This window comes from Mastigoproctus giganteus, chromosome 13, assembly GCF_048544385.1.
Source record: "Mastigoproctus giganteus isolate SK-2022 chromosome 13, ASM4854438v1, whole genome shotgun sequence".
Lineage (NCBI taxonomy): Eukaryota > Metazoa > Arthropoda > Arachnida > Uropygi > Thelyphonidae > Mastigoproctus > Mastigoproctus giganteus.
The window spans coordinates 35,788,378-35,803,100 of record NC_143587.1 but is presented as its reverse complement, the minus strand read 5'-3'; the positions used below and the strand labels follow the sequence as shown (position 1 = coordinate 35,803,100).

At 37.4% G+C, this 14,723-nt stretch overlaps 1 protein-coding gene across 1 annotated transcript in view; it reads left to right on the top strand.

The window, feature by feature from the left end:
- LOC150075966 (disco-interacting protein 2-like) overlaps window positions 1-14,723 on the top strand; it is a 579,017-nt gene that overhangs the window by 426,881 nt on the left and 137,413 nt on the right. Inside the window, exon 21 of the mRNA XM_090387840.1 lies at window positions 2,874-3,010. Within this exon, the coding sequence (XP_090243966.1) occupies window positions 2,874-3,010 (137 nt within the window). The remainder of the gene's footprint in view (window positions 1-2,873; window positions 3,011-14,723) is intronic.

Genomic DNA, 14,723 nt, shown 5'->3' with positions numbered 1-14,723 from the left:
TCCCTCTTGGATGATGCTCAATCTGGACTTAGAATTGATGCCCCACATACCAGTTTGTTTGTTTGTTATTTGGTTTTTAGGAGCATTAGCAACTAAGGTCATATTGCTCCGGGTATATGCGGTGGTCATTTCCTGACCTTTCCACATCCTCCGTATTTGGTGATCACGGGCTCGAACTCCGGTCTAATCAAGAAGCATGTGCTACGCACTGCTGCTGCTCCTGTCCACCTGGCTACGGAGGTGCCTCCACATACCAGAGGCAACCAAATGCTTGAACTCAACTTTACCAATATCATATACACAACATAGAGCTCTATTATTAAGTTCAAATCAGACCACAATCCATCCTACCACCTGCTAAAAGAAACCCTTTGATCTCAAGAAAACAGAAATTAATTCTGTCACCAAAATTCCTTAATAAAGACAAAGTGCTGGAGGGCCTTATATTTTGTCTTATGGGATTCTCTGAACATGAAGCAGCTCAAACTTAATAACACGGTGCAACTTAATAAAATGGATTACACATTTAACCAAGGGAGCAGCATCCAAAGAGATCACTTTAACAATGTGTACTACACCATGGTTCACACATGAATTAAAGTCGCATTTAAAAGTAAATATAAATGCCTTAAGGAATAGAAAAAAGCTACCCCTTCATTATTAAAGCTACCCCTTCATTATTAAACTGCAAGAAAAGAAGAGTTATCTTCCAGCTCAAAACGCAGACATGTGGGATCTCTTCTTCTTCAGCAGAATTTAGGCCAGCAAAAGATTTCTTCCTACAAAAAAACTACAAATTCTCTCGATCCTAATGAAGTAACTAGAGAGATTTCAGACAATATTTTCATAGCCTCAACTGTTGCTCTATAGAACTGTCGGCTAAGCAAAACTGAACAAAATCAGTGTCTACTCTTAAATCACATGTCAGTAGATTTTACTATTCAATTTAACAAATAATAAACTCTCAAATAATAAAAATAATAAAATAATAAACCACGAAGAGAGCATATCTAAACTTGAAGATATGTTATCTTCATGGACATTAAAACCTTTATCATCAAGGTCTCCAGGCTTATATCATTCCTCTGGTGAACATTATCAAGAGGTGCTTCAGTCAAATATGCCTGTTTAGAATTTGGAGAATCCCCACAAAATCATTCTCATTCACAATGAGTTGAGGCAATTGTAATAGGTCTTACAGCTGATGTCTCCTTGTGAGACATCAACTGCAGACCTATTACAATTGTCTCAGTAATCACAAAAATAATCAAAAGAGCTCTCCTTCCATATCTGCAAATTTTTGATTCACAGATACTTGCCCCAAAAGATACTCTCTACAATCACTAATGTGGCTGACACTCTTATTTGTGTAACAGTACATATTTCAACAGTATCAACCCAAAAAACAGTATTTTTTGGGTTGATACTTTATAAGCTTGCTTTCTTCATCATTTGCCACTACTAATACTCAATTATGCAAGAAAACAAGGTTATACAGCACCAGACAAAAAAAAAAAACTCACCTTATCTGTCCATCCTCTCCAATAATTGGTTTAGTTCTTCCATGAATTTATTCAAATGACCCTCCACAAAAACAGATGGAAGTTTGTTCTGACAGTCGGCTACCTGCTGTCTGAAGGCAAACTTCTACACATCTAGCCATAGGTATACTTTTAAGGAAGAGTATTATCAATGGTCATTGCTGTTTTGCTACAGCTCTACTTCAGATCACTCCTAAAATCATGTCATATGCAGGTGATTTAAAAATATTAATCACCTCCAAACCCAGTGATGCCATAAAAAAAATTATTCAGGACACCATTGAATTAGTGACAACCCTGGTCAGTACCTGCAACTCCTTAACCTGTCTGTCAGTGTAAAGAAATCTGTGCAAATTACTTATTCTCTTCAGAAGAACAAACTGGCAGATATTCATGTTAAAGGCAAAAACATCAAAGGGAACTAAATATTTCTTATCAACAAACATGGAAACTAGTACAACCAACAATTAATTTCTGTCAAAAAAAAAAAAAAACAATAAAAATGTGTTTAATAGAAATAAAAACTGAAATAATAAATCCATATAATGGGTCTTCTATTGCTAAGGTTCATCAGTTACTCTGTATAACATCAGAATAAACAACAGCTGCTTCATCTGTATTCCCTCAAATAATGTTCAACCAAAATGTGATGGCAAAGAAAAGATGAGAAACTTTGTGCAAATACTACCCAGAAACATTAAATCAAGCAGAAATAGACTACAAAAAGGAGACTTAATCTCACAACATGCATGTGTCTATTTTATCCCCAAGACCACGCTGATCTTAGGTTCTAGTTCTGCATAAAAAAAGTGAAGACAATTACTCACAAAATCTTTTCTTCCTCCTTTGGATCATACATGTGTAAACTCTATCCTTGTCTACATTTGTAGGCTCTTGTAGTGTATTATAAGATATATTAATAACAGACCTACCAACATGAAATTGTGAGCATCTGAATTAATTTTTGCAGAACAACTATATCTTGTTAAAATTAATTCCACAGAAATCAAAGAATCTGAGGAACTTGAATATTAGCTCAACCAGTATTTTACATCTTAGTTAAGATCTCAGATCGTGTACTGCAGTGTTGCATATCTCCTTGCCATCTGTAGAAGAATATTATCTAAACTCTCACGATCAAAAAATCATTAAGACTGTTCTTCATACATTATACATTTCTGTATTGTTACTCATTAGTAGTGAAATTAAAATAAATTATTTTGAAATTATAATTATTCATTAATCTTTTTATATAATATTTTTTCTGAAAAAGCTAATTTTGATTTAGGTATATTAATCGAAATGGACCTAATCAAATTATAATTTTGGTAGCTGTTGCAGTAATTGTAAAGATCAATGGCCCTCCATATCTTTGTAAAACAGATGAAGTTGGAGAAATTTGCATTAGTGTTACTGCTACAGGTGCCTCATATTGGGGTTTGCAAGGTTTGACGAATGCTTTGTTCAGGGTATGCAACTCATTATTATTATTATTATTATTTAAATATTTGATTGTGTAAAGTTAAGATTTCATTTTCACATAAAAAAAATTATATAGTCTTTGTTGCAATGAGGATTGTTTAAAGTCATTAAACTACTAGGAGAGGAGAACCTTAGGTTTAATAAAGGAATTAAACTTTTAAGCTAGTTTTTCCAAGAATCTTTCCTCCCCAAAAGGGGAGGGGAAGGGAGAGCAAAACTGGATTTTATATGCATGGCCCAACTATTTATAGATATTATCCTAATTTTTTATTGTGCTGTATGTGAGTTGCAACAGAAAACCACTATGTGGAGTGAAAATGCGAGATATTTATTCCATATCAGTAATGGAGGAAAAATGTAGCATAGTTATGAGGCAGTATTTCCCAAGTTTAACTGATTTAATAGGGAGAGAAACACTAATGCAGTATAAAAACAGTATTTGTTGAGAAAGAACTGGATGCTGCCAAATAAAATTGCTAATCAGGAAATGTTCACACTGAACTTCCTTTTTATCAAGCACAGACACAGGACAGAAAGAAATTCTCAGTTGCCGTAATGGTTGTTGCATTTAAATGTTGAATTGAAGACTAATGAATTTTTTCCCCTTATTCTTCTTTCAGTACCATAAGTAGTGCCTTATGGTCATATTACTTTTCTTTTATCACTACAAGGTGAATAAAAAAAAATCTTACATCACTCCATGTTTATTTATGTTGGATTTTATGTACAACAGCATTGATTTAGTTAATGCATTATCTCCTTTCTGCACTGCATTAAAATTTCTAATATTTTTATGTCTCTTTTAGTTAACAGGTTTGTAATTAAAAGTGCAATTAATAATAATTTTATATTTCTTTTATTGTTCTGTTTTATTCAAATAATTTGTATCCCTTAAATAATTGCACATACCACCAAACATGTTGGAATCTATGTTTCCAACTTGAAGATAATATATTCAGCTATAAGCTTTTGTATTGGATCTGCTGTATCTTAAAATTATTTTGAGTGTATTATTTTTATGGATTCATTTGTGACTTGCTGATGACGAAATTAATGACAGTTATTTTTTGATATTGAACATGCAAAGTTTTATTTTGAGTTACATTTATCTTCTTAAGTGAAATTGTATTGACATTAATTTCAGTCCACAACATTAAATTTTTGCTTGCAAATATGTCACTTTCCACAGTGTTAGTGGGATGAAACTTCTCTCCAAATATAAAAGTTTGAGATAGAGTACTTTATTCATTAGTGAACAACATTGTGGCTCATTGTTTTAGTTCCACTCAACATACTACAGTCAGACCTCTATATAACCCATATGGAACCCATGTTTAGTCTCTAGAGCTAAGTTCCGGTCAACCCTACCTCTTCCATCATGCAGTATGATTGATGACTTTTGAGGTTATGATGAACATCGTGGCGAGATCCAATATTCCTTTTGTTTTGAGAGTACAGCTCTAAAACGGTGTTTGCAGGGCGGCCGCTAGTTAGTACACCGCACCGAACCTATTGGTAACTCTCTAGGAGGCTTCTGGATCAGCTAGTGTATAATCTTGCTACCTCTACTCTGCCAGATAGTGATTGGAGGAGTCCGAGTAGTGTGTACGCGGGGAGCATTGTCGAAGCCACGTTATGTCAAGGATCTGGGTATATTCTTACCATGTGTACGCCATATCCAAAAATTTCATTACTTCATACAGCATGTCCCACCCACTTTTTTCTTACTATTTAATACACCATGAATTGTCAAACTAATAGAGCAAGCTTATCTGCGAAAAGATCTAAACCTCCCAAGCACTTCCTAATTCATTTCACAAATATACGTGGTCTCAATTCTAATCTCAACGATGTCCATTTCCACTTGCAGTCTGCCAAAACCCATGTACTTTTTCTGACAGAATCTCAATTATTGGTTGATTCAACTACTGCTCATCTCAGATGCCCAAATTATTCGCTGTATGATTCCTTTCACCTCAAAGGTGGTACTTGTGCATATGTCCGTTCTGATATTCCCTGTCAGAGACTTGGCAATTTGGAATCTCCTCTCTTTGATCTTCTCTGGCTTAAAATCTCTCTACCTCATTTTGTCAAATTCATCTGTTGTCTCTATTGTTCTCCCAACTCCACTAATCACTTGGAGCCCTTTGACCTCCTCTCTTTGCAACTTGACTTTCTTCAGTCCAACTTTCCTAACAGTGAGGTAATTTTCCTTGGTTATTTTAATGTTCACAACTCCAGCTGGCTTCTGTTTTCTAGTCACATCGACCCAGCTGTTTGAGATGCCGAGGCTTTTGCAATTACTAATGACCTTGCACAGATTGTTCATTTACCTACAAGAATACCGGACAATCCTAATCATACAGCCAACACGCTTGATCTTTTTCTCACAAACAACCCTTCTAAGTACACGGTCGAAGTGAGAGCTCCTTTAGGCACTTCAGATCACAACTTGGTGATTGTCTCTTCTCCAATGGTGTCTTTATCTCATGGCTATTCCCAACCTCGTGTTGTTTGGCATTACACGAATGCAAAATGGGATGACCTGCAAGATTTCTTTTCTTCTTTTCTTTGGTTGGATTACTGTTTCAAAACTTCTGATATCAACATTTGCTCAGGTCATGTCAGTGAAATTATTCTTGCAGGAGTGGAATCCTTTATCCCACACTCCACTTTAAAATCTCGTCCTAAACCTTGGTTTTCCAATAAATGTGCTAAGGCTGTTCAAGAGAAGAATGTTGCATATCCTAATTGGCTTGTTTCTAATTCTTCAGTTTCATTTTCTGCCTACACCAAAGCACGCAACAATTGTAACGCAGTTATTAATCAGTCCAAACTAGAGTTTGAACAGGCTAAGAGTAGAAAACTTGCTTCTTGCCCTAATGGTAACCGAGCATTCTGGTCTCTTGCCAAAGCTATTGGCCGCAATATTTGCCCATCTCTGCTACCACCTCTGTCCAAACCAGATGGTTCTGTTGTCACTTCAGCCAAGGATAAAGCTGACCTGCTAGCATCCCATTTTTCTTTCAACTCATGTATTAATGATCTTGGTAAAACACCTCCCACCATTCCCAACACGGTCCATTCAATGCCTCCTGTGGTCTTCCGGCAAAAGGATGTCAGAAGGATTTTGACGAATCTTGATGCTAAGAAAGCTCCAGGTTCTGATGGTATTTCTCCACTTGTTCTCAAAACCTGTGGTCCTGAACTTACTCCTATTCTTTGCCGACTTTTTTCACTTTCTTATACCAAAGGTGTTTTTCCTTCTGCTTGGAAATTTGCTCATATCCAGCCAGTTCATAAAAAGGGTGACAAATCCCTCCCATCCAATTATCGTCCCATTGCAATTACTTCTACTCTTTCTAAAGTAATGGAGAAATCAATTAACTGCCAACTCTTAAACTACCTAGAAATTTTCCGTCTGATCAACGATCGCCAGTATGGATTCCATCAGTATCGATGCACTTGTGATATTCTGGCTTATGTTACCCATTTATGGACTAATTCAATGGAAAGGTTTGGTGAAACACAAGTAGTTGCTCTTGACATCTCAAAGGCTTTCGATCGTGTTTGGCATAAAGGTCTTCTAAAGAAGCTTCCATCTTATGGTTTGCCAACTGTTTTTAGTAACTGGTTATCCAGTTTTCTCTCTGATCGCTCACTGAGGGTGATGGTAGATGGGGCTCTGTCTTCTAACTTCTCCACTAACGCCGGTGTCCCCCAAGCTTCAGTTCTTTCCCCCGCTCTTTTTCTCTTGTATATTAATGACCTTCTTCCATTGGCTGGAAATCCTATCCATAGTTTTGCTGATGATAGCACATTGCATTTCACTTTCCATTCTGAGAAATCTTGCCCTTCTCAATCAGCTTCAATTTCTCGAAAATCTGCTACCAATTCCTTAAATGCCGATCTTCGGGTAATTCTCCAGTGGGGCAAAGACAACTTAGTTGATTTCAACCCTTCTAAAACTCAGTCTTGTCTTATATCTCGCAAAAAGGATTGTTCTGCTCCTATATTTATCGTTAGTGACACTTCAATTTCTAGGCAAAATGATATATCTCTTTTGGGGATTACCCTGACTTCTAATCTCTCTTGGCACAAGCACATTACAAATATTGCTTCCTCTGCATCTAAAACTTGGTTTTCTCTTTCGCTCTCGACGTTACTTTTCTTCCAAACAGCTGCTCACTCTGTATAAATCGCAAATCTGCCCTGCCATGGAATATTGTTCCCACATCCGGGGTGGTGCACCAAAACCTCTCTCAGGCTTCTTGATTCCATTCAGAAGAGGGCAGTTAGGTTAATTAATGATTCATCTCTAACAGAGTCTCTCCACTCACATTCTCATAGATGAACTCTACAGATACTTCCATGGGCACTGTTCTTCTGAATTGGCTTCTATAATTCCCACTCTCTTTCAAAATAGTCCGAACACGTGCCGCCACCAGCCATCATCCATTTACTGTCCAATTTCAAATTCACAGAACCAACTTTTCATCTTCCTCATTCATTCATTCAACTGCCGTTTCCTGGAACAACCTTCCTTCATACGTATTTCCTGAAAATTACAGTCTACAGAAGTTCAAGTTCAATGTCAACAAATATCTTCTTTCATCTTCTCAACCTCCAACCCAAGCACGGTACTAAGTACTATAGGTTCCAATACCTCTCGTGTTTGGGGTTTACATAAAAAAATAAAAAATAAAATAAAATAAAAAATAACGAAATTGATCGTTCCCTTGAAAAAATTCATTATGCAGAAATTTTGTTATAAAGGAATATGACCTTTTCAACAATAAAAAATACTGTAAATTCCAAAATATAGTAAAAGATGGGAAATAAATCAGAAAAATGTGGGAATGATTACATTTTCTAACATTTTAAGAGAATTTATTAATACATACATATTAAGAAATGAATATGTACATGATGCACAAAATATACTAATATACTTTTAAGAATTATATTGTAAAATATTTGGTTATTTTTTGTTGTACACTGGATTCTACTATATGATATTGGTTTAAAAACACCATAGAGGGCTCATAAAGGAGAAAACTACATTTGTGGTTTTAAGGGGCATCATTTTGTCTGTGTCTCATGTTTTGCTCCTCCTTCACAACGAGTTGCCATGTATTGCACTATCTCAAATAAGTAATGCTTCACTAAAAGAGAAGACTATTGTTGCACTAGAGGTAGTGCAACACATGGCAGCTCGTTGTGAGGGAGGAGTGCAGTGTGAGATACTGATGAAGTGATGCCCCTTCAAACTACAAACGTAGTTTTTTCGTTTAGGAGTTTTCTATGGTGTTTTTACACCAATATTATATAGAATACTTACACTCTTAAACATATGATGCTTTATTGCATTAATCTTCATTTATACTGGATTCTACTGTATACCATTCATAAAAATGTTCAAATTTGTTTAAACTTTAACCACTGAGATATATTTTCTGTTACATTTTCTTCCCACTGAAGGCCTTGATTGCAAAGTTTCAAATGCTTGTTTCTTGTTTGGAATATTTAATATTGCCCTCATTTTCACTCATCATCGATATTGTCACTAGTTCTTTAAATACGCTCCAAGATATTGGAGTTCGGATATTCGGCTATTATGACATCATTATCAACTATTAAAAATTCGTCAAGAACAATTTCTCCATTGTTCAAACCTCACTAGGACCTCTTTCCAAGATTGTTCAATGTCTTCTAGTAGTTCATCCCTCTCATCTCTGTTAATTAGCATTTTAGTAAAACCTGCTTTTGCAAAACAATTTTTAATTTTTGTTTCCGTCTCATCTCAACTCCACACTTTCACTCATTCTGATATGCACATCCACAAATCTATAGGTTGGTTGGTTTCTATTCTCAGTACAGGTTGACCATCACTAATCCAGCAACTGGTAATCTAGGCGCCTCCGTAGCCAGGTGGGAAGGAGCAGCAGTGCGTAGCACACGCTTCTTGATTAGACCGGGGTTCGAGCCCGTCACCACCAAATACGGAGGATGCGGAAAGGTTAAGGAATGACCACCGCATATCCTGGAGCAATATGGCCTTAGTTGCTAATGCTCCTAAAAACCAAACAACAACAACAGCAACTGGTAATCCGGTTACTGCGGTAATTTGGACATAATTTCATATTTCCCGAGTCGGCGTACCGTCCTGCTGCTGCTGTTTTACCATTAGTAGACGCACATGATGCAAGAAAGCAAGCTTATGTAGCATTAGCCAAAAAAAAAAAAAAAAAAAAAGGGCTCTGATTTCACCCCTCCATTCGTTCGAAATACCTGTCCAGCTCAGCTTTAAATTTATTTAAGCTATCAACTTCCACAACAAAAGATGAAAGTCTGTTCCACCAATCAACTACCTGCTGGCTAAAGGGAAACTTCCACACATCTATCCTACAACTGTCTTTCCTCAATTTGAATTTATGTCCTATCAGGTGATTATTCAACTTTTCTAGATTCTGTTGCAGCAGCATATTGTTATTAGTGTCAATAACAACTCTGCCAACCTTCATATTGTCTGCAAACTTCGACATTAAGCCTGATATACCATCATCAATATCATTTATAAATACAGAAAACAACAGTGGACCCAACACTGAACCCTGAGGGAGTCCACTAATAACATTAGTCCACGAAGAGCAGTGTCCATTGATTACCACTCTGTCTTCTTCCACTCAACCAAACCTTTATCCATAGCAGCAATTTGCCTCCAGTGCCACACTGCTCCAATTTGTGCAGCAGTCTTCCATGTGCAACAGTATCAAAAGCCTTTCTAAGATCCAAATATATGATATCAAAGTTATTCCCTGCATCCAGTTGCTTTGTGACCACATCATGGTATTCAATGAAACTGGTCTCCCATGCTGTGTCCGAGCTATAACTGAAGTCTTGTCTAGATGATCCTGCAGTGCTTTTTTAACCAGTGCCTCCATTAATTTCCCTGGAACAGAAGTTAAACTCACAGGTCTATAATTACTTGTCTCCCTTTGACACTCCTCTTTGTGAATTGGGGTCACATTTGCACATCTCCAGTCCATGGGTACCTCCCCTGAATCGAAGGAAGCTCTTACAATTATGGCTAAGGGTTTGCTTACTTCCTTTGCTGCCTCCTTTAATATAACTGGATAGATCCCATTCACCCCAGGTGCCACCTTTCTTATGTTTATCTTCAACAATTTATTCTCCACTTTCCTCTCAGTTATTACAAAATCATCTAGCTCACTGCCAGAGTTTAGTTCACCTCTGGCATTCCCCTTCCTGAATAACTCTTTATGTGTGACTGTAGATGCAAAATTTATTTAGTTTGTTGGCTACCTGAGCAGGACCATCTATATCCAGTGGACTAATCCGATTCATCCCCTTTCCTCAAGAATTTACAATGGTGAAGAACTCTTTGCTGTTTGTCTTTACATCTTTTGGCAAAGATTTCTCATAATTTGCCTTTGCTTGCCTAACCTCCTTTGTGACTTGGTTACAGACTAGCTTATATCTATCATAGGCTTCCATGTTACCCATTAATTTATATATATCCCATGCATTTTTCTTCTCTGCCATATGTCTTATTAGTCATCTGACATCCATTTAGGCCTAAATTTAGACATTGAACAATATTAGCATTAGCATTAGTAGAGGCATTTGATGCAAGAAAGCAAGCTTATGCAGCATCAGCAAAAAAAAAAAAAAAAAACCCACTTCCACTTCACCCCTCTGTTCGTTCAAAATACCTGTCCAGCTGAGCCTTAAACTTATTTAGGCTATCAACCTCCACCACAAGGGATGGAAGTCTGTTCCACCAACCAACCACCCGCTGGCTAAAGGCAAATTTTCGCACGTCTATCCTACATCTGTCTTTCCTCAATTTGAATTTATGCCCTCTCAGGTGATTTTCTGAGCTAGAGGAAGAATCCCATCAGCATTGAGCATGCTTAAACCATTCAAGGCTTTATACACCTCTATCAGATCACCTCGCTGGTGCCTAGTCTCCAGACACTGTAATTTGCAAAACTTAAGCCTTTCTTCGTAAGAGCACCCCTTTGTTCCATTCATAATCTTGTTGCCCTTCTCTGTACTTGTTCCAGCAGCTCTACATCCTTCTTGAAATGTGGCCTCCAGACCTGTATACAGTACTCTAGGTGTGGCCTGACCATTGCCTTATACAAGGGAATAATCACCTCCTTATCCCTGCTGGAAAAATTCCTGTATATCATTGACAATACTCCATGAGCTACTCTTGCAGCCTGTCTGCACTGCTCAGAGAACTTCATATCTGCCTGCACAACCACCCCCAAGTCCCTTTCATTCTCTACCACTGTCAGTGTAGTACCACAGAGTTGATACGTTGCTCTGGGGTTGCTGTTTCCCATATGTAGTACTTTACATTTGTCAATGTTAAACTTCATTTGCCACCTCTCAGCCCATCTGCTCAACCTTTCCAGATCCTGTTGCAGCAGCATAGTGTCAGTAGTGTCCTTGACAACCCTGCCAACCTTTGTATCGTCTGCAAACTTAGACATTAAGCTTGATATACCATCATCAATATCATTTATAAATACAGAAAACAATAATGGACCCAACACTGAGCCCTGAGGGACTCCACTAATAACATTAGTCCACGATATATTTCTTAGTTGGCATGTAAAGCCTAGTAGCTTTGAAGATTAATTCTTTGAATGCTTCCCATTTAGAATTTGCTGTTGGTAACATCATCAGTTTGTGCCACCGTATAGAATTTAAATACTGTCTCAGACCACCGTAGTCACCTTTACGAAAGCAAAAACCCTTCCCTTTACCCCTAATGGTAGTTAACTCTTTGAGTAAATCCTACTTCAGCACACTGTGATCACTGCGACCTAGTGGTTCCTTTATCTGCAGATTCTTAATGCATGAAGAATCAATACTCATAATCAGATCAAGAGTATTACTCCCTCTAGTTGCCTCCCGAACATGCTGATGTAGAAAACAGTCATCCAATAAATACACGAAAGCCTTGCTGGTGTGTGAGTGACCAACCCACAAATTCCATTCAATATCTGGGAAATTAAAACTCCCAATTATAAGACTCTCTGATTTACTGGCCAACTCTATTTCCCTGTACAGTTTTTTTATTATACTCATCAGAGTGATTAGAATAGATGTACAGAAATTTGCCTTTAGCCAGCTGGTGGTTAATTGCTGGAACAAACTTCCATCTGTTGTTGTGGAAGTTGATAGATTAAATAAATTTAAGGAGGAACTGGACAAACATTTACAGGGATTTGTTTTGCAAATTTTTTTTTTTTTGGCCGATGCTGCATAAGCTCATACACTTGCTTTCTTTCATCACATGCCACTACTACTACTACTACACTCCTAGTCTCAAATTTGATTTCCCAGTGCTTCTGTCACACCAAACTGACTCAACACTGCACTGTCCAGCGATGTCGACTGGCTGTACCTTCTTGGATTTTGTGTTTCTTAACTAACAGCATAATCCCTCCTCCCTTCCTCTCCTGTCTATCTTTCCTGTACACATTGTACTCCCAAATTCCAATTCTGCATTCCTTATATCTGTGTGACACCACGTCTCAGATATCCCAACAATATTAGTCTTTGATGTTTTGACCAACACCTGAAATTCATCAAATTTATTTACCAAATTATTTAGCATTGGTGTAGGCGCAAGTATACATGCGCCTGTTCCTATTTTTAGCTACTCTAACACAACCCATGTGTGTACTTGTACCACAGTGACTCCCAGCAGTCTGTGAAATCCCCTGCATCTTGTTTTCCAGGCTGCTGCTCATTCCAATAGAAGCAATGCAAGAATCACTTTCACCTCTGCCAGCGGCTACTGTTAATCTGTTAGTCCATGTATCCCTCGAATCTAGCAGTTTTCCTACCCACCTAACACTGCCTCAATATCATCAGCAAATATTCTTGCACCCTCTCTATTTAAGTGTATCCCATTCCTGTAGAAGCAGTCTCTCCTGTTAACAAGCATAGACCAGGCTGAGAAAAATTCAACCCCTTGAGCCTTGCACAATCTCTCCAGGGCCGAATTGATCGATAAGGCTCTCATCATATACTCTCTCCTATCGTGTCTGGGCGGAATTGCAGACACTTTCAAATTCAACCCTAATTCACGGGTTTTTTTCAACAGTGACCTATACTTGTTTAATAATTTCACTGGTCTCCTATTCTTAATATCATTAGTGCCAACATGTACAACAATATCACCTTTTGTGCCCTTAAAAGATAATATCTGCTGCTCTACAACGTCATCAGCCTTTGCCCCTGGTTTTGGTTGTGTTGGTTGCAGCATCAGCTGTTAGAGCGAACTCGTAAACACTGGCAAGCCATTGCCACTTGTTTTTCCGCATTTATTATTATTATAACCTGCTCACATTTAGCTGTAGCCATGGTTCCAATGCATTAAGAAAGTACCTCTCGTGGTGTAAAGTGTAAACACCGTACATTGTCCATAACAGATAAAGTTGAACATCTGAAAAAACTCTACAGTGGTGTGTCCTGTGAAGTTTAACTCTGCTTACAGCAGGCCCCCGTTATAACGCGGTTCGCTTTACGCTGATTCGCTATAACGCTGTTCTTATATTATAACCCGTATCTCACTAACGCTGTCACAGATCACTATAACTCTCTTTTACAGATTACATTTTTGACATATTAACGAAATCGTTTCATTTGATGGAGTCGGTAGCTTGAAAATGAATAGCAAAACAGCATTAAAACGTTTCCCACGCCGACTTGAGAAATTTTCCCATGCTCGGTAAAATTTTCTCGCACACTAATTTAGTTTCAGTACAGTGACTTGTTACGTAGTTCCGCGATCAACATTTTAAAAAATGATCAAGTATATTGCTTGTAATATTTGCGTTATATGCATTTATCCGTAGTCTAGTCATCACTCAGTAGATTATTAGACATCGTGCGTAACGGAAAGTTTACTTGAACATTGTATCATAATTAATTCAGCCAACGCAGTTACATTTTCGAAGAGCTAATAATGACTGATAGGAATGAAGAAGCGACAACGTCTGGGTGCAGTACGAAGACTATAAATGTAAGAAAAAGACTGAATTTGAAAAGTAAATTAGACATTTTGAAGCGAATCGATTCCGGTCAACGACAAACGGATGTGTGCCATAATTTAGGACTTGCAACTTTAACTGTAAGAACAATTATAAAAAAAATAAAGAATTCATTTTTGCAGCGGGAAAGATAGCTGTTCCACTGCAAGCAACTAGTACTAGGCTGGCTATTAGGATTGAAATGGAAAGACTTTAATTTTATTGAAGATAATATTCCAATGCAGAATTCAGTTAAGTTAAATATTAAAAAAAGAGAGAGAAAGAGATTAGCCAATATGATGATCTGAAGAAAACTCTCCTAAAAAAAAAAAAAATGTAGAACCATTTAAAACTGGTAAGGGCTGGTTGAATAGATTTAAAATCCAGGGAGAAGCCGCAAGTGCAGATCAAGGAGCCGAAACTTTCAAAAAAGAACTTTTGTTAAAATTATTGAAGAGGGGTATTATGTGTTATACTTCTCAACAAGTTTTTAACATAGCTGAAGCAGGACTTTTGTGGAAATGAATGCCTAAAAGAAGTTTCATATTGAAAGAAGAAAAAAACATGCCAGGTTTCAAAGCGGTGAAGGATTGGTTGACTTTATTGTTGGTTGTAATGCTGC